This window comes from Haemorhous mexicanus, chromosome 1, assembly GCF_027477595.1.
Source record: "Haemorhous mexicanus isolate bHaeMex1 chromosome 1, bHaeMex1.pri, whole genome shotgun sequence".
Taxonomy (NCBI): domain Eukaryota; kingdom Metazoa; phylum Chordata; class Aves; order Passeriformes; family Fringillidae; genus Haemorhous; species Haemorhous mexicanus.
The window spans coordinates 77953906-77981518 of record NC_082341.1 but is presented as its reverse complement, the minus strand read 5'-3'; the positions used below and the strand labels follow the sequence as shown (position 1 = coordinate 77981518).

Genomic DNA, 27613 nt, shown 5'->3' with positions numbered 1-27613 from the left:
TGTGCAATGAATACAAAGTACAGCAAAGAAACTGAAAGAGCTCTTCTGTACCCTATGCATCAATTCCAAGAAAGCACACCCCATGAATACTGTTCTGGCTGCAAGATTTGCTCACAACAATATTTTTAAAGGCTGTATTATCACAGAGCAGTGTTGATTTTCCTCAGGTCCAAGAAGTAGCACAGGAAAGGGTCGTGCTGTATGTATTTCTTTCATTTTGCTGAAGCAGTACAGGTAAGTGACAGGCTGCATAGTTTGCATTTTTTGCTAGCTTGTGACACAGGTGATTTTTTTGGGTTTTTTTTATCCTATTTTAGTGAGGTCTTGTAACTAATCAACATTTGCATGGGACAAAAGTAGGTTCTTAAGACAAAGGTAAAGCATCAGATAGAGTTTGTTCTTCTGGCTTGGATTAGTTAAAACAAGCAGCATTTATATGGAACTATACAGAACTGAATCAAATCCCAGAAATCCTGTATATATTCTAAGGTATGGATGCATTAATATTTCACATATCGTTAAGCTACAATGTGAAGAATATTGGTATGCCTTCTTTTTAATAAAAATGTCACACCTATGTACTAACAAGCAAAAGAAAATTATCTTTCACAGCTCAAGGTTACATCATTTCTGCTCAATTGGAGCAGTTTAATTATAAATCTGAATATGATTGTCTCTGCTGGATTTTCCCAATTCAGTGTTAAGAAAAACATGTTGAGTTTACATGGAGTTATATGCTAGCTATAGCAATCACTTTCAAGATTTACTCATGTATTTAATGAATAAAGACAAATATTCTTAAGAATCCACTGAGAGTACAATACAATAGATGAAAAAAACAGAAAGCTTTATAATTTGGAACAAAAAAATTACTGTATGGCTGCTGTGAGATATCTGTTTTCTATAGCTGTGGCTGTACTTCTGTTTTCTATTGATGAGATGGAAGAACAGCCATGTCTGCCACTGCTATTGGGAGTGGAGAAGGAAGAAAACCTCATAGTCATTTTACCTCAGAGACAATAGAGTGGGAAGTCTATTCCTACAGAGAACTTGGAAGAAGCAGGAAGTGAAATAGAAAAACTGTTTCTGAATGAGTTTGTATTCCATTTTTTTTGACAGAACTGCTCATTGAAACAACAGAGATGTTAATTTGTTCCTATCTGGCATATAATTCTCCTAAAAGTCCTGGAAAAATCAGTTTACAAGGACAAAATCTCTCCAGGGTCCAGGGAAGTCTAACTGTGTCCATAAAGCCTAAATCTTGGACTTTAGAAAGCCAATGACAAAACTCCTGTTGTCTGCAATTTCATTCAGTAATAATTAGGGCCTTGCAAGCACTAGCAGAGTACTCTCCTGCAGAGTATTGGCAGGGTTCTCTCCTGCAGACTGAGAGTAAACATTTTCTTTTGTTTAAGTTCATGCACTTAGGGAAATTTTCTTTTCACCTTTAAGTTTTATCATACTAAAGATCTCAAGATGGAAACAACAGAAGTTTTTTCTTGTGTGGAAATCATTCACCATCTTTACCCCCTATCCCTCACACCTCTCCTTTTTCATTTTTCAGAACTTCAAATACCTCAAATAATAATATTTGATTGTTTCAAGATTCAGGGGTAGGATAAACTTTATCCAAAAAATGCTTTTCCAATTTAACACAAACCTTTGTTAGACAGAAATTACTGTGAAATCCTTTCAGTGGTATGGGAGTTAGTTTTGATGTGGCAGGGCTTTTATCCATTCAGAAATGTTTGCAGAAGTCAGTCTTCTTCCACTGACAAATATTGCAGCTACTGGTAGCTAAGTTCACCTGCATTTGCAGCAGCTGTTAATTATCATCAAAGAAGTGATATTCACAAAGGGAACTCATTTTAGCAGTTTTCCTAAAAATATTCCTGTGGTAAATGGCACACTCTTTTTGAACATAAGAACAGACTTATCCATTAAATAATAATATATTCACTGGCTGTAGACCTTAGCATCAAACATCATCTTCCCTTTCTTATCTGCCTTGAGGTTTTTACAGATTTCATCATCTTACGACACTTCCCAAATGTAGAAACCAGGACTGAGGAAAGTACTTGTGCCTCTTCAAAAAGACCGTAAGTATTTTACTTACTGAATAATAGAAAATCTCTATAGGGAATAAGGCACTTAAAGAAAATATACAACTTAGTGACATTAATTTTGATTATGCCTAAAAGATGTATGTATAGAATGAACAGGTAATTGCAGTTATTTGCTAATGAATTTGCCAAAAATGAGTAAACCAGGAAACACTAGTTACTTTTGTTGCTTCAGAGAAAAATACTCTAGATATAAAATTTACCAAATCTGTTGAAAGCTAGCGCTTTTAATTCTATTAAAAAATTGAATAATAAAATATTTATTTTTAGTGCAAAGTTGTTTGTCAGAAAATCTCATTTCTTTCAAGGATATCTGAAGATGATTTGTCTTCTGCAGTATTGATTTAACAAATCAGAATAGATTCAATGTGAAAACTACCTTATGAGCATATTCTCTTGTAAGTAGTGCTTACAGTAATTGAACAGTAATTCACTCTAGTAGTGAGGCAAGTTGTATTTCCCTATCTCATTCAGGACCATACTCTAACTACCAAACTCTGATCATAGCGTGTGACTGACTGTAGGAACATAGCAGATACAACCCCTTAAAAGAGAGTCTGCCAGCCATCCCTGGATAGCCATGCAAGGATGTACTCTGTAGAGCTGCACTTTATTTATATAGTGGGAATAACATGTAACTACCAAATCCCATATCCACAGCAGGGCACAGGACTATTTAAAGCAGCCATGTGCCCCACAGAGCTGATTGTATTAAAGGAATAAGGTCTTTAAGTAACTGAGTCTTATTTGACTCAAAAAAAAGAGAAAAAGGCTTTATGCACAGAGCTTCCCACCTTCCTACCCTGACCTTCCACATCTGCACAGGGAAATAGCCATCCTTCTTGAGCTGCTATGAGATCCAATTTAGAGCCACATCCTTTACTCTAAGACTTTTTGAGAGTCTGGTTTAGCAGAATGAGAAGAATACGGCATTCACTTGTAGTGAGCCTTTTTAAGCTTTCAGAGTAGATTCATCTCTTGTTGGCATCCAGCTGGCCTTGTTTTGAGTGCTGAAAAATTTTCTTTGAAAAAATAATATTGCACAGACAGAAAAAAAAAATTAAGCAAGACCAAGCTTTTGATTCACTATATGTGTGCCTTAATGTACACATTTTTCATCTTAATGATACATTTTCTGGAAACATGAATTGGTGTTGTGGGATGCCAAACACCTGTCATAACAAAATTTCATGCTATAAAATCATGAATAAACTATGTCCCAGCACACTTACAGCCATATCAGGATAATGTTCTTCTCTAAGAATTCAACTGAATACCAAATTTACTATAAATATTCTTTTAGAATTCATGAACTTAGTAAGAAACACCAGTAAATACTTTAAAATTCCTAAATACATCAAGACTTCTTTGCTATTTTGTTCATTAACTTAATAACTTACTTAGACTGGGCTTAGCTTGAATAACAAGCCATTTTAACAAAAATCTCACATCAAATAAAAATAATCTTAAAGTTAGTTTAATTTAAGTTAATACTACTAAGTAGCGGTGTTTCCATTAATGGAACAGCTGGTACCTGGAGCAATAGTTAGACACTTCCTTCATATTTTGATATACCAGCTGCACTGTTCCTCTAGTAGCAGTGTAGCATTTTTGACTTCCTGAAGCATCTATTTTGTGGGTTAGTACTGTGAACCCCTAAAAAAAATTTTGGGTCCTGTATGACTCCTTTGTTATCAGCACCATATGGCCAACTGCGGAATATGGGATTCTTTGGATTTTTTTTTTTTTTGTGAGAACTCAAATTTTGTCCCTGTGAGATAAACATATACAAATTCTTTCTTAAGTGTGAGATGAATGTGAAATTGAAGCTTTATTTTAGAAGAACAAAGAATGGGACAATTTAAAGATGTCTCTTCAGTGCATAAATGAAAACTGATTTGATCCTGATTATCTTGCTCCCAAAAAACCCTTCAGTATTTAAGCAAGTTTGCCCTCAACAGGCACTGTTTTAAATTTTAAGAAGGAGCAACAAGAAATATTTTTGGAAGACAGAAAAAAAACCATACAGAGTAGTTCTCCAACTTGCCTATGATCCGTGAATGTCATGACTTTGATAGGCAGAGGAATAGGTGCTTCAGCCAGGCTGGGCTGTACAAAGCACAGCTAAGAACAGACACATGCTTGTCCATAAAGAGGTTATAAAAGAGAGGTTACATGTCTCAGGTGGGGGATATTTTTCCTCCTGAGCACAGTGAAACTTTCTAACATCCCTCCTCAGCACAGCAACATAAATGCACCAGAATCATTAAGGGAAGGTTGTAAGGTGCTTCCAAATGACTTCCCTAAAGGACAAGATTTCCCAAAGGACAAGTAAACCATGGTTTTCCCAGCATTACTGATTACATTTTGCGGGCTGATCCTGCTGTTACACGTACCTCTGTCCCACAGGAAAGGTATGTGTGCCAATGCTGTGCCAGGGCAGTAGATGCCAGCTCTTTCCTTACTTAGCCCACAAGAACTCCTACATTGCCTGGCTGAGCAGTACTGCCAGCTGCGAAAAGAATGGAAAAGCACTTTTCCCTGTGAACTGGCAAAATAATAAACTAGTCATGGCAGCAGCAAATTAGCAGCACATATCAGCACTGCAGGGTGTATATAGGATTTGTGTAGCAGCACGCTGAGTCCCAGCGGTATTACGGACTTTGACAAAGGAAAGTTAATGATGTTCAGGTTCTACAAAGCCATGTTCATGTAAGTGCTACAGATGATAACTTTACATCAATTTTCAGAGAGCATTATCAACCCTACTTAGAGGAAGGGAAACAGACAAAGAAATAGAATGGTACAAAGAAGCCCAATGGTTCAATTTGTAAACAGAATTCAGTGAAAGTGTACTGACTTTAATGGCAGTGCTCAATCGTTCAGCTGCCTTCCAGCACAATAGTTGTAGATGAGTGTGAAGTTTGCTTTTCATTCAAGCCATAGAACCTCAAATGTCAGAGAAATGAAGAAGAATAGTCTAATCTTATAGAACTTCAGCTAGGAGCACCTAAGAAATTATTGATCTTAGTAACTCCAGCTGAGTTAGTGAGAGAGGGAGAGAGGGAGAGAGGTAGAATAGAGAAACATCAGCTCTACAGAGAACACCAACTAAAGCAACTTGTTCTCCTTCCATATGAACTTGGGTCAGTTTTATGAAGGTTTAAGGTCAAAACCACTTAATGTCAAGACTGCAAAACCAGAGGACCTATGAGAACAAAATTTGGATCATTTACCAGCTCAAAAGTAATTGATTAAATGAAGTTTCCCCAAGTGCAGGTTTTACACACACAAACAGACACCCACAGATTGTCCATATGCTTGATTTAGAGTAGTTCTTTTTCTGGTTAACATGGAGGAGAAAAATGAAAACAGAAAAAAAGAGAAAGGAAGGAAAAAAAAGAAGACTGTGATCAAAGGTGTAAATTGCATGCATTACTAATGGATGTTGCAAAACAGTTAACAAATGTTTCCAAAAGAAAGGGCAAATGAATTTTACATATCCAAGTATTTTAAAAATACATATTTTATGAGAACCTTAAAGGAAAAAAAGACAGATGGCATTTTAGACTGCGTTCTACATACAAGATTTCTCTATCATGGATTTTGAATTATGTATATATCCTTCTCATATGTTTTATATATAAAAATGTTTTAAAATATTAATTTTCCTAGTTTAGAAAATATTACCATGAATATTTTCAGGACCACATATTCAGAAGTACTAGCCGCAAGAGAAATAAAAATAATGATAAGAGTATAAACAAGTATTTAGAAAATTACTCCTCTTCTTCAAAACACCTTGTATCATTTTTACATGAAAAATTTAATTTGAAAAATGCAGTTTTCAGTTGGAGTATTCTACTTATCTTTCCATTTAATAAAAATAATGAACTACGCTTCATTTTACCTTTCTTTATTGCAGTGAAAAAATCTGTTTAAATAGACCATCTATTATAAACTAAATATAACAATAATTTTTCATTTTACTGGCACTATTCTTTTAACTTTGCATTGCCTGTTTCATGCTTTGTCTTAACAATCATTTAAGATCAAGTCAAAATGTATTCAAATTGAAATATCTTGGTGACTTTAACACAAATTTGATCTATCTCATCATTTTTATTGCTGTTGATATGTGTTTTGGCAACATGAAAAGTAATGGGTGAACATGTTCTAACACAGATAAGAACTAATCCTAAAAAAATGACTTGGACAAATGTAACTTCTACTTACAGATCACACACGGACACATAGACAGACAGACGTGCAGCACCAAACTTGGAAGTTAATTTCTTCTAAATCAACATCATTTTACACAAACAATGTAAAGACTTATTTTTCATAGCTAGATTTTTCAAGGATTGTAAGTCATGAAAGATATACACTAGAAACTTGAATTTTTTTACATATTCCAGCATGTAAGGACCATAGATATAAATATCACTAAAAGTTACTCCAAAATTGAGATTATACGCTCATGCTTTATGCTACTATTTTGCATACTTTCACCCTCACCCTAGTACATTAGCAGTATAAAACCCTTCTGCTCAGCAGGTAATCTTAAAAATGCTGGAAAAGTTACCAAAATTTAGGGAAAGATGGCTGACTAAATAAGCCAGGACTCACATAGTCTTGGGCAGCGTCTCTGTATCTATTTTTTATTAGACACAAGCTGTACCTGTGTTAGCAGGTAATGTGAACCAGTGAGAGTGTTCTGTAGAATGAAGCAGCTGATGGAGAGGAATGATGCAGGCAATAAACGCACCTCAGGGTTTTCTGCTGAGAACAAAATCTCATCTGGTTCAGTGGACTAAGTGCCAATTCATGTAGTGCATCCTCTCCGCTTTTTTTATCCAGAAGTGATCTTTTTTGTACTCTCCAAGACCTCTCCTGATGTGAACAAAACTACAGTAAGTCTGAATGATCAAAAGATTTGCCTCAAAAATGCCTTTTAATTCAGAATTAAAATACTTATGGCGATCTGCCAGCTATCTGGTAACGATTCTGAAATATGGCTATGACTTCAGAATTTAGGAAGTATAGTATCTTCATTTTGAAAGAATCAAAAAGAATTTTTAAAGAAAGGTCCCATTTACTTTTTGGACACAGCCCAAAATGTAAGTGAACTTTATGTCTGCATTGTACATTTAAGTAAAGATGTAGAGCTCTCATGAGCAGATTATAAAATTTGTGGAGGCATAAAGTAAAATGAACTAGAATTCAGCAGGATAAAATGAAACTTTACTTTAAAATCCCTGAATCTGAAAAGCAATTTCTTAAAATGTTTTTTTATTAATAAATTTTATCAAAATGTGTGAGGTGTTGACAACATTTAGAAAAATGTCTTTATTTACTTTGTAAACACTGTTTTAGGCTCATCTTGTCCTTTACTGTATAAAATGAGCATTAAAATTAAGAACGACTTTGAGGGTTTTTAAAGACATTGTCATGAAAGAATATCAATGGCTTTGAAAAGTCCTTGAGTAAATTTACCCATATTCATCTTTTTAATTTACTTGTTTCCTACAGTCTGCATTACATTACTGGAAAGTAACACTGGAGATAAATTGCTGGAGTAAATAATTTCTGCCTACTTGTTTAATTCAGGATATGGACTGTCCACCACTAACAAACATGACAATGGACTCCCCACAAACACAAAGAATAAAAGAACCTTTGGTTCCTGTCCTGTATATTAGAAAAAGGAATTTCACATGCCTTTTTTCTCCCAAAAAATAGGGGTTTTTCCCCCCCAGTTTTGCATTTTCCCCAACAATACACAAATTATCTGTACAATGCATAAAATGTGATCAAATTCAGGACATATTATCTTGTACAGCCTGTAGGAAAAGTAATGTCAATGGGCTAATTACTTATACCATTACTTTTTACAAGTTTTTAACACCTAATACTTGGAGATAATTAAAGAAAATGAGCAGCCTGTCAGAATTATTTAATACACTGAGGAAGCCATTACTTCAGAATTAGTCTCTAGGGCTGGGCTCCCCAAAGAAACAACAATCTGTTACAAGGAGCACAAGTGAATACCCACCAATAAAGCACAAGGCAGACAGACTGTTATGAACACAAGACTCTCAGTTGCCTGTTTTGCCAGTTATTTTCATAATTTTGTCATCTCTTTTGATAATCCATTAATACTGTGGGCTCGTGAGGACTTGGCAGCACTGACCTTTAATCCCCTTCCTTCTTCCCCTTGAGCTTACTTTACCTTACTTTCTACCTTGCAGTTACAAATTTGACATTATTAATGTCAAGACTAGGAATGGATTTGGAAGCTAACTATTTAATCTAAAGAGCACTGCAGTGCTGGATGTAAGAAAATTTAATCAGTAATCCTTTATTTAATTTCCAGGTAGGCATAATATGCCCAGCTCCCTGTTACTGTGTCCTTCAACAGAGACACAACTGCCTACTTATCAATCTAGACACTATCAAACTGTAAACTATTATTTATATAAAAAGCCCCACATTTAAAGAAGAATTAGAAAAAACAGAAGGATGGACTTTCTAGTTTTTAAGGTTTCAATATCATTTGTAAATGATTCAAACAAACATTTCAGTCTTCCCATGCTTCCACTCCCCACTGTGGGAAGAGAGCTGCTACTTTCTTGCCTCACAGAGCTACTGCAAGGATAGTGACTGAAATGTTCAGATGCCTAAGTGATGAGGCCCATAAAAGCATGTCTTTCAATCACCCTCCTTTACAGACAGGTTAATAAGAAAAGAGGACAGAGCAATTTTTTTTTTTTTTTGTAGGATAAATAAAAATGTATTTTTAAAAGTGTTACTTCAAAACAAAATAATAGGTTTGACATTATTTTTTTTTTCATTTTTAGTATATATAATTTTACTTACCTGGGTAATAAAATTATGCTATATTTGCTACCAGACTCACCTGGCAGAAGACTCAGCTTGCCGAAGAAGAAATGATTATGTGCACTTCAGAACCAGACCTTACAATAGCTTTCAGATATGATAGTGCAATAAACATGTCAAAATGGTGAATAGAGTAAATAAAATAGAACATAACAAAAGAACCAAACCCAATCTTGTTTGCATCCAAATGAAAGAATGACTTAGTTTTGGCTCTGTATTTTGCTATACAAAAAGAAGCAGCTCAAGTTCTTGTTTCTAATATGAGTCATACACTTGTTACTCCCTTTTAACTTCCTGATAATATCAAATTAGTCTACTAGCATATAAATTACTCAAAATGAGTAAATATTTTACTTTTAAAAAATAGCACAGCAACACATACCTTTACTGAAAAGAAATTTTCAGTTGTACTGGTCAGATTTTCAAGTTTTCAGCATCTTTATAAAGGTTTTTAATCTGTACAAATGCTGTCTGCCAGAATTCATTTGGCTTGCACAGGAATCTCCTGATTCTGAAAACACTCATTGATTATTTTCTTGGACTCTAATACTGGCATCAATTAAACTAGAAGCAGTTACCTGCTGTTGGGCTGATACAGCTGGATTTGACAAGCCAGAGCTATTAACTGGCTTATATGACAGTGCTGAAAAGTACTCTTGGTTTCTAGAAAATATATACTACACTAATAATGTCAATGAGGCTTTTTTCCTTAGCTTTCTCCTCCACAGTTTATGCTTCAATTCTCATAGCAAGGAAAAAAACAGCATTGTCACACCAATTAAATTGTCCTATCTCACTGTTTTATTATATCCTTAATCCACATCAGCAATAATACATACATATTTATAGGGTGATGGTTTTTGGCACAATACCTTTTGTTGACTATCCAAACCTACAACTAGACACACTCAAGAAAATATCTTTGCATCCTGCATTATCAAACACTAAAAAACTGTACTCTCTTCAAAGCAGTAATTTTACACTGACACCAAGGTACAAGAAAACATAAAAAATTCAGAATCAGCTGTGATCAACATCTTACTCAGACATCACTCCTGAAAACCAGTGCTATGAGAAAAAAATTAAACAGAACAACCTCTGCTGAATGGCACAGAATAATCATCAGGGACTACGGTTTACCCACTGCCACAGTGACATAGAAAAGGATTTACTAATTAAAACTCATTTATTGACATTATCCTCTAGGATATTGGAACAGAAAATTCTCTCATCTTGTCTCTCCTTAAGCTTCTTTAAAGGACAACTTGAACTGAATACCAAAAAAGGGTTTTTGAAGACCCAACAATTAAATAAAACCAAAAGGCTGGTGTACAGATTCTTGACAGACCTAAGTTCTCATTCAACCAGCACATAAAACACTCTCCCTCAATGTATGTGGGATTTTGTATATGAAGACTTTATGCAAAGATATACAGAACTCTGAAGGTTTTTAAGCTTGCAAGACGAGCAAGGAATTCTTCCACAGAAGTAAAACAGAAGGTGTAATAAAAAAATCCTTTCATTTGCTTCTTGATTTTTAGCTTATCAAGCAGTCAGAATAACAAGACATGATCACAACTCTCATCCCCTTAAAGAGGTCATTTTATTTTCATGAAGCAGATTGTGAAGTATAATTTAAATCACCTACTGCCTTTTATAAGAATGCAATAAGATTCACATAAGAGGGTAAAAATATCCCAGCAAGAAGACATACAGGAATATTTGTGCTTTGTAGCTGTCTGTCTTTTGCAAGCATGTTTGAGTTTGAGTTCCACTGTGGTTCAAGGGTTGTCATACTCATGCTGCATGTGGATGATGAACTTGCCTGGGTGGTTTCACTGCACCTGATCAGGTCCCCTCACATTCCCAAGTTGGCCTGAGCTAGTTCCCTCTCACTTAGAGTCAGAAAGGAAACCAAATCACCAACTGAGTGTGCGGGCTGCATCCTCAGCATCACAAATGTGTTTTGTGCTTAGCTCAGCTTCAGATAGAAGAGATCCTCTCAGAGACTTGTAAAGAGCAGGAAGAGGCTCAGCTCTTTTTTAAGGATGTTTTAAGGACAAAGTCAGTGAAATGGACTAGAAAACTAAAGAAGCAGTTTTGGTAGAATGGCTGGCAGTATGAGATACTGAAAGACATGAAGATTTGCAACAACATCCCAAGCCTCTTGCTAACCGGACATTTTTCTTGGCATTACATTTGTAATAATGACCTGCACTACTGTCTTATGTTTTTTGAATCTAAAATATTGCTAATATTTCCAAATCAACAAAAAAATCAGTAAATTGCTACGTGAAGTACTGCAGATGTTTGCATTTTACATATAAAGACAAATGTTTCTATTTTTCACTAGGACAAATGCTATTAATTAAAATGTATTTTTTCTGATTTCTTACTTGTTGAAATTCCTTGCCCATTAAACTATCCAAACCATATGCAACAAAGTTAAATGAGTAGCTTCTGGAAACATGACTAATAAAAGCACTTATCATAATTATATTCTAGGTGGAGGAGCATGTCTGTTACTATCCTTGGACCCCAAATCACTGCACTGGGTATGCTGCATGGGTGCACATGGCCTCCAACCCAGAAATCTGCCTCTGGCAAAGGTGAGGGTCACAGCTCACCACATAATTGCCAAGTGTCCAGTAGTTCGTGGATATTGATGGAGACTACAGGTATTAGCCTTTGGCAAATTGTTTTTTTATTAATTTCTTCATTCTCTTATCATCAACGTGAAAAATTCTGTTATCTCCACAGCAGCCTGTGGCATGGAGCTATTTTGCATTGATTCATTTTGTGAAGAATCACTTCCTTTCCTTTGCTCTGAATGGGCAACCTGTTGGCTTCATTTGTGCCCCACATGTCTTGCATTGGTGAAGGCAGGAATCTCCTCCCTTTAGTCTCACCCCTATGGTCTAGACATTTTTGAGATCTATCATATCTCCTTCTCTTTGTTTCTTTTCCAGCTAAGAAAACTTATCTTACTCAATTTTTCCTCACTGATGAGTCAGTCCAAAGGTCCTGATTAACTTTTTGTCCTTGTCTGTTCTTTTCCAACTTCTTAGGGACACATGCTCTCTGAGACTAGAGAGAAATCATTCCCAGTGTGCAGGATACAGGCTCACCAGAAATTTAGATACAAAGCTATATTAATGACATCTATTTCCTTCAGCTGCTGCTAAGAACTTCTAACATCCCATTTGCTTTTTTTGGCTCTCACAACACACTAAGCAAATGTGCATACAGCTATTATGAAACAAGATCCCATTTGAGAAAGATTATCATTGCCACAGAGAACAACAATTTATTAATGAAATTGTAATTATTCCCCTCCTCCCACGGTATGTACTGCCTTACATCAGATTTCATATCTTATTTTAGTCCTGTTTCATAATGTTTTTCCTTTTTTTTTCATTTAGCCTTTGTCTTTAGCAACTCTAGTAGCTCAATTTGGAAAGCAAACACTTCCCTGGATACTCACACTTTCCAAGATAATTTATGATGACATTAAACAACATAGGCCCCAGTCTAAATCCTTACTGATACTGAATTATAGTGTCCAAGATGAAACATAGTAATGTTTTTTTCAGTGGTCAGTTAAGCATTTTCACAACAATAGGAGTGAATAATCCATCTGTTACTGGAAATCTATTTTTTTAGCAAGGCGTAGCAAGGTTTAAATGGCATAACAGTATCAATCATTGATAACAGAATCAATAACAACTCTAACTTATATGTTCAGTGACTGACAGCTAAAATAAATACAATGCACACAAGGTAATAATTTTTATAATTACAACTGGTGCTAGAAGACAAAAATTTTTTCCAAGTTTGCTTTATTATTTGCACACACTTTTTTCTCTTACTGTAAATACAAGAATAACTTCTGCACACAGCTATTTAGACAAAACCCATTGTATTTATGTGTTTATGAGACCAAATCTTCTCCAGAGGAAAATTAAATTTCAGCTAGTTATTGAAAATTAAAACTCCATTAGTTTTAATTTTAGTGCTAGTGGACATTGTGTTCTCTTATTATTGTCTTCCTGCTTTTCTCCTCCCTTTTAACCTTTTATGAGATCAGCCCCTGGGCTGGGAGGGGGAGGAACATGTAAGCCAGCAGTGTGGATATAATCACCTTTCACCTTAGTCACCCTCTCCTGCCTCTAGGGCACGTGTATCACTGCCATGCAGCAGTCATAGAACACACTCATCCAGTGCTGCACACTGAACTACATCAAGGAAATTATCTTGGAGATATTTTAGAGCTTAAAAAAAATACTGGAAGGAAAAGGCTAATTTTACACCAGAATGTTTTGATGCTTTATATCATCTTCCACCCTGAGAAACAGCATCATCTGTTTCTAAGAGTCTGCAAATGCCTCTACAAGGCTTATTGGATTATTTGGGATTTTATAATCTTCATTTAGATTGACTAAATGATAAGCAAGTGACAACAGGGAGAAAACTATACCATAGTGTTCCTGTTACAAAATTATTTTCCACTACTGGGGCATCTAAATAATATTTGGGGTTTTTTATGGATTATTATTAGGTCCTCAGTTTTAATCTTGCCCCATTCCATTTTCCTTTGTTAAGACCTGTTTTGACTTTTCATGTTGAGTTTTTTGCATTTTTTTCCTGGCTAGAAAAATATGCAATCTACTCTATTTTATCAAATAATTATTATGTCATAAAGGCTGGGCTCATTTGTGAAAGACAATTCATTTCACCAACTTGTATAGAAAATATAAGCAAGATTTTGAGTACACAAGGTCTTTTTGAAACTGGAAGAGATGCTGTGGAGCTCAGTTAACAGCTGTGCTGTTAACTGGGTTAATTCCTCAGAATTTAATAGGATACATAACAGATCCTATGCAGGAAGTAGGGTGATTGTAACTTTTGCATCACAGGGGATATCAGATACAGGGAGACAGAAAGAAGGATAAGGGATTGGTTGTCTCTAGAATGAGAGGGAAGACAGGTCATGTAGAGCCTGTGGGACATGAAGTGTTGATGAGAGAGAGGGAAATGGTCATTGCCATAAAACCAATACTTGCTCCAAGTCCACAGCTTTCTATGTTATATAACAGAAATTGTGGTTTGAATATCACCTTCAGAAGAGCAGAGGGGTTTTCACTTTAGGACATCTGCTGTTAAAACACTTTCAGGGCCCTAAATCACAAATTATGTCATATAATGGCAGCACTTGACAAGGCTGCCAATCCCAATAATTTCTGTTTATAACTTGCATGCAGGGATGTTAACTGCAGTGACTGAAAATGAGATAACCTTCTAACTTGTTAGCTTCTCCTATGTGTTGGTGCTGGAAAGCTGATAGGAAATGATTCTTTCTTTTTCTTATGAAGCATGTTTTATTAATGATTCTAGCTGTGGGGTTTTGAGTTTGTTTTATGGAGGGATTTTTTTTTTGTTTTTTGTTTGCTTGCATGTTTTTGGGGTTTTTGGGTTTTATTTGTTAGTTTTTGGGGGGTTTTGTTATTTCAGGATATTTATAATTTCGTTTGAAAAAACGAATTTAAGTTTTAATTGTGTTGCATTCTGTTTCATGCTCATACTTTGATTTTCAATTTCAGTGGTGATTTTTCATGCTATATTTTCAAAGATTTGCATTTTATTGAAAAAAAAATTAATCACAGAATCACAGCATATACTGAGTTGGAAGGGACCCACAAGGAACTTTGAGTCCTTGTCTGTACAGAACAGCTCCGAGGGTCGCACCATGTGCCTGACAGCACTGTCCAAATGCTCCTTGAACTCTGACAGGCTGAAGCTGTGACCACTTCCCTGGGCAGCCTGTTTCAGTGCCCAAACACCCTCTGGATGAAGAACTCTTTCCTAATATACAGCCTAAAACTCTCCTGATACCACCTCAGGCCATTGTCTTGGGTCCTGTCACTGGTCACCAGAGAAGAGATCAGTGCCTGCCCCTTCTCTTCCTATCAGGAGGAAGTTGTAACTGCAATAGCATCTCCCCTCACTCTCCTCTTGTCCAGGCTGAAAAAAACAAGTGTCCTCAGCTGCTCCTCAGATGGCTCCAGCTTAAGGCCTTTTACCATCTTCGTGGCCTTTCTTGGGATGCTCCCTAATAGTTTAATGTCTTTCTTATATTGTGGCACCCAAAACTTCCCCCAGCACTCGAGGTGAGGCTGCCCCAGCTCAGAGCAGAGCAGGACAATCCCCTCCCTTGCCCGGCTGGTGATGCTGTGCCTGATGCCCCCAGGGCAGTGTTGGCCCTCCTGGCTGCCAGGGCACTGCTGACTCCTGTTCAACTTGCCATGGACCAGGAGCCCCAGGTCCCTCTCCACAGTGAAAACTGTGTAATTATCCAAATTATATAAATATGCATATTTTGACAATTATTTAAGTATAATTATAAATTATTAATATTTCTGAAATTTACAGTTTAATTTTTTTCAATCACTGTTTTAATACCAAATCTGCAACCCACTACAATGCGCAAAAGAAATAAAGACGTCCACATTGTGAAAAAAGTTCTCCATCTCATAGCTATGAAATCCTGAGCTTTCATCTAGGCTCCTGTCACTTATCAGTTCCTTAACATTTCTATAATTTTTTGTTTTCCTGCTGAAAATTTATACTTTTGTAGCACATTTGAGGCATTATAGTATCTCCTTTTTTTTAAACACCTCGTATGTTGCAGTAATCATAAATTTTATTCAATTTCTGATCCTTCTTGTTATTTTGGTTTACACATAATTAGTCAGATACAGGAATGGCTCCAGGTATTTAATACTTTCCCACATTTTGCTGTCTGGCAAATGCTATTTAATTTATTACTTGGCATTCTGATGATTTTCCAGAAAGACGGTCTCATGATCCCAGCTGAATTTTTATTGATGGTCTAATGTTTCAGTAATTATAAATTCAGCTTGCGTTGCTGACATATAGAATACATGCCCATGTCTGATCTGCCTATCAACAACAATATGTCTACCAGGTGAATCAGAAATTCTCAGCCAAACTCCATTTTTAGATTTGGAAAAAAAAAAATAAAATCTTCAAATTTTCTTGGATTAAAGGAGGAGACAATGTTTTGATTTGTCTGTTATCCTCGAGTCTTTTGAAGAATTTCTAAATATTTTTTAAAGTATCTTTCCCCATATTTCCCTGTTTAAATAAATTCCTGCCCAGATGAAGCCATTTATACAGAAGCATTCCAAATAAAACTACAATATGTGTAAGATTTTTCTTTAGCTGTTTAATTTGTACAAGCTCATTTGTATTTCTCCATCTGTGTTGGCAACAGAAATTTCAGACATGGAAGCACCATTAGCACCCTACACTCAGCTGTGTTTGGAGGTCTTGTGAGACCCAGTCATTCATTCCAACAGGACCATTTTCACAGGCACTGAAACTTCTACAGTGAGCACTGAATCCTTGCATAATACAGCCTGCTAAATTGTAGAGTTTGAAATATTTCAGTCTGTGACCTCCTGAGCTGTTCAGAACAATAACCTCAACCTTTTACATCCTCTAAAATGCGGGTGACAGCTCAAGAAGTTGATCCTTCCTTTTTATTTTGATCTCGTCTTGTCCTGAGCTCATTCTTTCTCCTTTCTCACGCAATCAGTGAAAACATAGTCCTCCTTTTTTTTTTTTTTCTAGTTCCAAATACCTCATATAATTTTCATCAATGTAAGGACCACAGGCAAGAGGTCTTACTACTACTGCACTCCTAATTTACCTGCTCTGAGCTACCTAAGCAAATCAAGAAACAAAGTGAAGCCACTAGATCAATACTAAACCTTCTGTTGCAAGTTGCTCATCTCTGCTGCATGTCTTTGTACACCTTGTAAAAAGGTTAGCTTTCAGGAGTAAACATTAAATGCAAGTCTGACTCGCTCAGGAGGGTTTTGCGTTTCCATGGTTCCATTTCCTTCTCACACTTTCATGTGCAACTGTCAAAATTACTTTGTGTCTCACATACTCCATGCAATATACAGGATGCAAAGCTTTTAAAGTCATCACTTTTTTTCACCAGACAGACATAAGTGGGAGAGACAAAGGTCTCAGCTCAACAGAGCAAGAAAAGAAATCCAGAATTCTGATACCAGTTCTGATTCTGCTTACACCTTTTTTACCATTTCGTTTCTCCTTATCAATTTCCTTGTCTGTAATAAATTGTGACAGTGCTTTTGCTTGAATATGTGCACAGCATAAACTCTATAAACCAATTTAGTAAGCCAGGTTAATGTGATCATGCCTGATTGCTCTTTAAATTACTATCTAAAGACCATTAAGGCCCAACAAGGTTTCACTTTGATGTCAGCAGACAGAGGTGAGTATATGTTCGATGTACTGAACAAGCTCATTCTTATACATGGCATATCTTTCATATTGAAATCATACAGAATGAGTAACTGTGATGTCCTGCATCATGGGATTCAATTAATACATTACTAGCAGCAGTCCCTGAAACAATTTTCATCTCCTTGATGATGGCACTGTGCAAATGTCTAATGGAAATAATACACAGCTATCTCTAATATTGTTTCTTCAGTTGTGGAAATGGAATCTGATAAATTACAAAAAACCGTTTTGACAACTTTAAATGAAATATTATTGTGATCCCATTACTAGAAATCTAGCGGAAATACAATTTTAAAAAAAGATGAGTTTAATCAGGGTACATTTATGAATAGATTTAAGTGGTTTTTTTTCCTTCAAAGGGCAGTAGCTTTCAAATTCACTGCACATATTTCTTTTCCTTAAATTTTGTATTTTCTTTCAAGTGAACTCAGTGCTTATGAATAATGCCAAAATGATAACCACTGCTCTGTAAAATTGTTTGTCTGAACAGATTCAAAAAAAGCAGTGCATAATTTCCTTCACAGACTGCCCTGTCAGATAAACACTCACCCAAGAGGGAAAAAAACTGAAAAAAGAGAGCATGTATTCAAAAGTACATGTTGATTTAGGCCTAATGGAAGGTGGTCAACATTAATTCCATCATATCAAAAATTATCCACTATAAAGTGCATAAATAAATTCTATGCTCATATTTCAAATGCAGAAGATAAATGATAAGGTTTTGAAAAAGCATGCTGTTCTAATCATAGATATAGAGCTCTGCTTCCTCCAAATCAGCATTCTTTCTGCCTTGATATATGGGCAAACCTTTGAAGATGATGAGAGTTTCTCAGGACAGAGTCAGATGAAAAAATACCATATTGTTACATTACCCTGTACTACCATAGAACAGTCATGAGTATTAAATTTTTCAGCATCCTTTTCTTGACAAAAAATAGCAGTAGTTTGTGTGTGAGCATGCATTAACGTGACAGAGGTTTAAACAACAAACTTGTAAAACATAGGTTATTCATTGGCAGAAAAATATCTGGTAAGCTGAGGTTCTGGGAATTTTGTTGGGTTTTTTTGTTGTTTGGTTGGTTGGTGGCTTTTGGGGTTTTTTGTGGGTTTTTTGTTTGTTTCTTCATGTTTCCTATACTGGAATATAGAAGAGAAATGTCCACTACACTGAAGATGACTTTCCTATAATCTTTTCCTATATACCCAGCCTGCATCCAGTACAAGCTACCCTATGTCTATCTCTGAAAGCTTGAGGACAGACAGCAAAAAAATTCTCACTGGAAGCAATTGTACAGGTGTGCAATACACCTGTAAAGAAAGATGTGATACATTTACACACTAAGAATGCAAAGACATGTAAAGGGAAAATGCCACATGCAGCACAACCAAAACCTTTGCTAGTATTATCTTGACCATGTTGTTCTCTTGAACATTCAGTTTTTTTTGATGCCACTGCATGTCACTGCTGAAACACAGCAGTAAAGAAAGATTAGGGACATCTTTGTAGTGTTCTGGTGGGGCTGCACCCCCTTCAGCTATCCTTGAATAAGGGCAATGAAAACTGCTGCCTTGTTTGTGGGTGTAAACTGTGCTGGAACTTGTTTATGCTTGAGGACTTGATCCTCTGGTGATTTCTGTCACCATTCACTGGGACCTGTGTTTTTGCACAAAAAAAAAGGCGTGAACTTTTTGTTTTCATCCGCACCTGCTGGTTTTGCCTGGCTTTCTGGAGCTTCACAGTACCAGGAAAACAAGTAAAGCACTGCAAAGTAAATGAGCAAGACTTTTACTTTACTCCCAGCACACTATCTGTTTTCATGGGTCACATGGTAACATCATACATTCATTTTACTTTTTTAGACTGGATCTGCTAAATGAACATTGAGCAAAGAGGGTTATCTTCTGTTATCAATCTGATGGGTTTTTATTCTTCTTCCAGATTACATGAGCAGATTCCCAAACTTTAATAAACAGGTGAAATGTTTTTGATGTGTAAGCTTCAAGTACTATTTCAAAATCACCACCTATAAACTAGGCTAATCCACATCAGTTTGTAAACTATATTTTGATTTGCCACCTGACATTCCTTGAGATAGTCATGTAAAAACAGACATGAAAGGAATTACAAGGCCTGGCTGATAACAGAAGACATTATTTCTGTAAATCTGTATTCTCTTACAAAAGGTTTGCAATATTAGCTAGTAACCCTCAACTGTTTTGTGAAACTGTCAGCTAATTTAATCGATACAATTAAATTCCTATTTATAAATTACTGTGACATTATTAGTGCAGTAGTTCTATAATAAGTAATATAAATGTCTATGCACAGGTGTCGTGATATCATGGCTAGAAGAAGATAAAAGCCTTGTGATTTCAGGTCACATGAAATATCCTACACTTTATAATATATTTATTACTACTTTGAAATATTTAGGAGTAACATTATAAAAATAACTAAATTGAAAATATACTTTTAGAATAAACATGTAATTTTGGTGAATCATTTGATTCTGCCAAATTAGTTCTGCAATCAACCCAGAACTCAACTGCATTTACATCTTAAAAATTAAATGAGATTTTTAAAAATTGCATATGATCTAAAGATACTGATTCACAACTGTTGGATATATTTTAGTATGCTGACAATGGTTTGAATTTATATGAAGCTTGTCTTTTGCTATCTGGATCTAAAAGAAATCTTCTCTAAGGAGAAGTGTTATACCTTCTCTTTTTCAGTGTTATACAAGTGGAAAATAAGGGGAGAACGCCAACATCTCCATCTTGGTTTTGTTTAATTGTTTGTGTTCTGTTTTTTTGTAAGAGATTCAGCAAAGATGACATGCAAAGACTAGCAGACTGGCAGTGTTTGTTGGGTTTTTTCAGATATAGTAAAGCAAACAGTAAACGTAGATAAAGCAAGTTGTGATAAACATCAAAATAAACATTGTTGAAGAAAGTTATTACCTAGAATTAATTGCTCTATTCTATAGGCAGGTGTTTTGATGTAAAAAAGGGGGTTTGATTTTTGACATTCCTCATACTTAAAATGTGTTGCACAATTTGTAACAGTTAAAAAAAGACTTAGGAGGTAAAAATATTCCAGGTAAATTTGTAATAAGTGTTAGTCTTAATAAAAATATTCCATCAGTTCTAAAGTTGCTTATAAACTTAATGTCAATGGAGCAAAAACAGAACAAAGAAGAAGCTGATTCATCAGTACATTGATAATAGTAAATTTTGTGAAAAATTTACTTTTTTTTGGCAGTTTAGAACTGACCCTAAATGACTACCAAGAAAAACTGACACAAAGGAATAAAGACTAATGAAAATATAGTGATCCTTCAGTAATATCTCTGTCTTTTGACATTAAAGGCACAGCTATCACATTGCCTGTGCTACAGCACCAAATGTGATGAGAGTCCTTGTTGGCATCTTCAGCAAGGTGCCAGAACAAAGGTATGTCTTAGAGAAAGTGTACCTTGTGCCAATTGGATATCACAAATTTGATTTTTTCCATTATGTGGTCCCCCTCTCTTCAGACCTAAAGCAAGCCTATTGTATTAACTTTCTGATACAAATATACTGTTTTGCAAATCACTTTGACCAATACATTTTAGGGCTTAACACAAAAGTCTCCACGTGCAAAATCCAAGTACGTTTTTGGCTGCTGTGCTAAATAAACTACTGTTTTGCTCATACATCCTCAGAATAGTTTTCTGGAAGAGTAGGAGGAAAAATTAATTTTCTGTTGATTCATTTATATTTAGGAAAAAAAAAGATTTCCGATTTGTACACTAAAAAAAAAAGTTTCACAATGGCATTAAAGTAAAAACTGAAGAATGATAACTCATTTTTGCAGTAGGTCAATTTGAAACCTTGCTGTCTAGGGAAGCGGCATTTGGGGACCCAAGGAAAGAAATTCCTGACTTGTTATTTTCACTGAGTAAAGTCCTTTACTTAAACTGAAAATTATACACAGCATCCAATTTTACACTCTGCTAAGATTTTCTTCAGGTGTCCTTTTCAGCTTTCCTATCTGAAAACTCTATTGTTTAAATTCACCACCCCCACACCCCTCAAACAGTTTTCTCTCAATTACTTATTCCCTCCTACAGAAACAGTGGACATATAATGAGAGAGGGAATTGCAAAAATTCTCTGCAGGTATGATTGTGCATGTCTACACACAGTATAAAAGCTGTAGTGCAGGACTTTGAATTATGAAGTAATAAAACATATTAGAAATACTTGAAAACAATCTGAACAATCATAAATAAAAATAAATGGTTCTGAGACATAAGACAACAGACCAAAAAGGATGCGCCTTCATTAGCTGAAGAAGGACTTGGAATAACCATATCAATCACAGGAATGATTGCTCATTATGGGCTTGAGATTTAAAGTTTATATCTTATCTCTTGATATCAGAACAATGTTTGTTGCTAAAAATCAAACACGTTATCACAGTAGTTTCAATTAAAATTAGTTGTGAAACACAGACTTATATCAGAACTCTCTTATTTTGTTTGTTTGCATTCATTATTGTTGTTGCTGTTGGTTTTGTTTAATTTAAAAAGCAAGAACAGGGAAATAAAAATACAAAGACAGAAAGTATATAGTGACTACAGGAAAGGCTGGATACTAAAAGCAATGAGCAGAGGAAACTACTGCCAGTAGATTTGTCCCATCAGAAACAGGTACACATTTAAAATACATTATACTACTTCTCTGTATCATTTGAACTTTCAAAGAAATAGTAAAATATTACCTTTCCCACATACTGAGGTTCAGAGCCCATGTACTCCTCCAGCACAAAAAACTGATTCCACACCCAGCCTCGTTTGACTCGCTGGGCAGATGATCTCCTCCCTGGCACTGGGACAACATTTTCTCTTGGCTGCGCTTCTAAAATCTCTTGTGCTTGTGGATGCAGTGGTGTTAGGAGACCTCCATCGAACAGGACCCAGAGAAGCAGGGATAAGCAGTTCCTTGTGAGCATTGGCAATGGCTTCCCTACCACAAGCGATAAAAACTCCAGCACTTAATGCCGAGCAGAGGAATCCAGGTTTGAGGTGTCTGTGGCCTTCACCACTTAGCTTCAGATTTTATTGCAGAAATGCTAATGCAGGCATTAATCCTTCTGATGACAAGGTATTTGCCGCAATAAATTCCATCTATAGGGACCTATAAAAGAGATTTACATGCAACATCAAATTACTTAGGATTACACTGAAGCATTCATCAAAATTCTCACGCCTAGTTAGTTTCTAGAGACAGAGAAAAATATTAAGAATCACAGTTTAAAAGAAATTGCAATTTTCATTGTAGCACTGAGCTGCTCTAGAACATTGTGTAGTTATTACCTCATTCTTGCTCTGCTTAGCATTACCTTTGGGTCTGTCTGAGAGAGGGCTGTAGTATTTCTTTTAGGATCAGTTATCAAACAAAACTGTTTCCCATCATTGATATCCAAAATGTTTACTCATTTTCTTTTAAGTTTTACTCAAATTTTACTCAAAAAACATATGCAAACAAAATAATGGAGAGCAGGAGATCCACTCTTTCACCCTACTGTCCAGAGCAAGAACCTTTGCTCACTTTCTCTGTCACAAAAGCCTCTTGAGGTCTTCTCTACAATGTGCTGGTATTAAAAAAAAAAAAAAAAAAAAAAAAAAAAAACACACACACAAAAAAAAAAACTAACTGCCTGTAGCATTTAAGATAGATGCATTTTACATTTTAAAAACAAAATACAATTTATAGCACTATGGAATTCACCACTTTGTTAGGGTCATATCATGTCATTGATTTTTTAGCATAGGTTTCTAGGAAATCAATAGAGTTCTACTTAAAAAGCAATGACATGATATGGACCTCAAAAAAGAAGAATAATAAATTACTTAACCATCTATATTTTCCCTTTTCACATACTGCCAATGGTTATATTTTCCTTATGAATAATATTATTACAATCTATAACAATAAATAGCATAGAAATTCTTATTTGTTGGGTACAAATTGAAGTATTTAGATAAAAAGGATTTATAATCAGGAACCTGAAAAACTTAAGTCGTTAAAAAGAAAAAAAAACCACCCTAGAAAATAACTGCACTTCCTATGCTAAATTTAGGGTGAGATTTTCTGTTCTGATTTGAAAGGCTATGTTTTAGGTCTTAATAAAAAAGAAAGTAAAAAACCTGGTGAAAGGTATCTACTGAGTGTTTTAATTCTACCTTCTGAAAGGATAAAAGATGAGGGAAGAACTCCCATCTGCTCAGAATCCTTTAAATAAAAGTTTTTCTAAGTTATGTTCAAAACATTTCAATGTTTTTCATCTACAGCAAAACAATCTTTTGTGCAATGAGTAAAAACTTCTTACTTGCACAATCATTTGCAGTCTATGGATTTTATTCCAGCAAAAGAACCTTAAGACATGACCCAACCACAGCAGTTGGGTTTCACATGTGGTTTTCTGCTTCTTTTTCATGTATTCAATGGTATATAACATCACATTTAGACTGTGTTCATCCATAATTCTGGTCCAAGATTTCCAAACTTTTTTACCTCTCCTGATCCATGGTTGCAAAGTGCATGCCTCGTTTTTATGGCAAAATCATAGTCCATAGCAAAAAATAAAACAAATCAACGCAACATATCCTTTTGAATTGTCCTGGCGCAGATGAGAGGTGGAAAAAAAATATTTTAAAAAGTGGTGGGATAGTCCGCACTGCTTCAGAAATGCCAAAATCATGTTGCAGTCAATTTAATTGCCACACCACTTCTCTTTGCTCAGAAGACTCTGTACATTGCAGTTCTCCCAGCAGAGCTCTGCCTCTGGCCATGTCTGTCAGTCAGGGAGCTTTTAAAATGTTATCCAGCACCAAAAGTAATGCAAAGAGATTGAAAGACTTCAATGAAAGGAGAGCAATTCCCCCTCGGCTGGAAGGTTAGTAACCAAGTGCAGCAAGAGACAGAGCACTTTAACCTCTTCTCCATTGGTATCCCAGACAGCCTCCCAGAATGCCTACTGCAGAGTCAGGAAAGAGCAATGCCAGTGCTTGCTTCATTTCCTACAGCTTCAAAAAGATGATGAATGGGAGGGTCAGAGGAAAAAATGGGAGGCTAATGGGTGTTGCAGTACAGGATTGTAGCACAGATGCCCTCATCAGTTGCAAAAGTGCTCAGCGTAAAGAATTTCTTTCAATTTTTCTTTTTTTTTTTTCTTTTTCTTTTTTTTCTTTTATTTTTAATTTAAACCTCAGCAAGGCAAATAATTGAGACTCTCATAGTTTGGCACTTGAAAAAAATCACTCCAGCTTGCTGTTCTGTAACATTTGTGCCATAGGAAGCTGAGGCCGAAGGCTCTCCCCCAGTAGCTTCTTCTTCCCCATAATTTCATTTCTGGCTTTGTAGGAGGCCTTGTCTGATGGAATATATTTTATAGCACCATTGGAACTTGTACAGGAATTCAAAGGCAAATATATATGTCTTTTTCTTGCACTTATTGTTTTCCATTTCCTTTTTAAGCTATGTCAAAACCTGTCTTAGTGCTTTTATATTGTCAAATACTCATTGGTCCCTTATGTATCTTTAATCAAAAAACTACTAAAACAACTAGGAGACAAGGATTTAGAAATCCGCTCAGAACAATTAACCATAAGGAAGGCACTAAAATTCCTAAATTTTTAGGGTATTATTTCCAGCGATGCTCATAAAGAAATACTTTTCCAGTGAGCTAGTGGTGAACAGACATGCACCCTCGTTGCATCTGTTTCCTTTATATTAGAGAAGTACAGATGGTCAGATTTTTCTTAGATCTTGGGTTCTTTTCAATATTAGCTGTTGCTACTCATTTCTTCAAACTATCTTGTAAGGATTTAAGTACCATTATGCATGATACAATTAGCCCATAAAGAGAGATACAAAGGTATACCCTGCATGAATTTAGCCCCATATATGCTTCTATAACCTGTGATTACATTTATTCATTTCCCCAGTTTGATAAATGGAAGTAAATGACCCAACAGCAAGCATGGACAGTCTGTTAATACATAATCATTAAGAAATCTTGATCATATTTACTGTGTCCCCCAAACTGCAGGCTTAGAAACCCATGAAATGCAAATGATGAATAAAATATCACTACTAAAATTATTTATCGGGAATAACAAAATACAGTATAAATGGTGCTCCTGCAAGAATTTTGATTCTGACCTGGACTATACAGCCATTAATCTAAAGAGCTTGAGTAAAGAAATGCTTTTGGAATACAAAACTAATGCATGCCATTGCTGCTGCAAGAACCCTTTATCATTGGTACTGCAGACACAAATCACCTCACCAAGCTTGGCAAAGGTTATCCCTTTTAGAGAGAACAGCCATAGATCCTCTGCAATCAGTAGTATGCACATAAGGCCTCATGTAGGGAAATATTTGAAAAGAAACTTTAAATGATCTTTGATCTTGTCATGGTTTAATCCCAGCCAGCAACTCAGCCCCACACAGGCGCTCACTCACTCATGCCCAATGAAGAAGAGAATCAAAAATATAAAAGTGAGGAAACTCATGGGTTGAACTAAAGACAGTTTGATAGATAAAGCAAAAGCTGCAAATGCAAGGAAAGGAAATAAGTTCATTTACTCCTTTTCTACTGGCAGGCAGATTTTCAGTTATCCTCAGGAAAGCAGAGCTCCATAATACGTAGTGGTGTACTGGAAAGACAAATGCCATCACTTCAAACATTCCAACTTTTCTTCTTCTTCTTCTCCCCCACCCCCCAGCTCTATATGCTGTCCATGATGCCATATGGTCTGGAAAATTCCTTTAGTCAGCTTGGATCAGCTGTCCTGGCTGTTTCCCCTCCCAACTTCTTGTGCACCCGCAGCCTCCTCACTAGTGAGCTGAGGTGAGGTGCAGAAAAGGCCATGACTATGAAAGCACTGCTCAACAATAGCTAAAACATCCTCATGTTATCCACACTGTTTTCAGGAAAATCCAGAGCACAGCCCCATAGTGGCTATTATGAAGAAAATCAATTCTATCCCAGCCAAAGCCAGGGCAGACCTGTACGATGTATCTACTTGGATCAGACCACAGATGCACTACTGTCACACTGAAGCTCCACCATGCACTCAAAACTGTCATCAGTCCAGCAAGGCTGGTAATTGAACCTCCATGAATGGAGGCAAATTGCTTACTGACAAAGTGTCCATTATGAACTGATGGTGGGAACATTTCTGCAGCCTCCTTTACCATAAATCTATCAGCATAGAGAATGCTTTAGCTCATGTGAAATAAGTGCTAATGTAGAGCAACCATCTTCCTACGCATAAAGAGGTTTGAAAAAGCTTGGTGGTAGTGTAAAATGGTTGATCATGCCAGCAGGAAAGCCAGATAACATCTATAACTATAGATATGCCGTAATAGCTGACCATGTAATCTTGTTTCTCTGTAATATCTTGCAATAAGAAAATAAAACAGCAGGAGAAACAAGTCCATGGGTTTTTTTTATCTATTAAAAATAACTGCTTAACTATTTGTGATGATATATCTTGTTAAAGAATAGGTAAAAGGATATGTTAAAACTTTCTCTGAGTTTAGACAAATCAGTTAAGTGGATATCCTCAAAGGTATTTAATTAAAAAAATCCCATTAGATTAGACTCTAAATTACCATATTTCTTTGTGAGTTTGACTTTCTTGAGCTTCACAACCTCGCTAGATACTTTGTAAATGAAAGTAATTCTTCCTTTTTCCACCTGGTCTTTTTAGTTAGCGTGGAAACTACTTGGTAATATCAAAAGAGGGGTTAGGAGTGAGATTACAAGTAAACAGATTTAATTTTCAATCTGTCCATCCTACAAGTCAGAAAACTTTCAAAAGATTAAGCAGGTCCCACCTCTGCAGCTACTGTAACAACTTGGCAAGAATAACATCTGGAATCCATGCCAGGTAACTGTCATGGGGAAAAAATAATATCAGTGTTTCGACCTGCTGGAGTCTTAGCATCATCCAAACCAGTTATTCCTTTATCTCCCTTTGTGTGAGATTTAATAAACTGTATAAACTGTCCTAGTTTAACATCTGTCAGCAACCAAACACCACACAGCTGCTCGCTCACTCCCTCAGCCAGGAGGACAGGGGCAAGAAAACTGGAAGAATAAAAGTGGGAAAACTTGTGGGTTCAGATAAGAACAGTTTAATAACTGAAATATCATTAAAATATTAATAATAT

The 27613-nt window shown here is 35.8% G+C and overlaps 1 protein-coding gene across 1 annotated transcript in view; it reads right to left on the bottom strand.

Moving 5' to 3' along the window:
* The window catches only part of CDH12 (cadherin 12), a 222036-nt gene that overhangs the window by 133880 nt on the left and 60543 nt on the right, over positions 1–27613 (bottom strand). Inside the window, exon 2 of the mRNA XM_059854378.1 lies at positions 22149–22564. Coding sequence (XP_059710361.1) covers positions 22149–22379 — 231 coding nt within the window. The 5' untranslated portion in view covers positions 22380–22564. The remainder of the gene's footprint in view (positions 1–22148; positions 22565–27613) is intronic.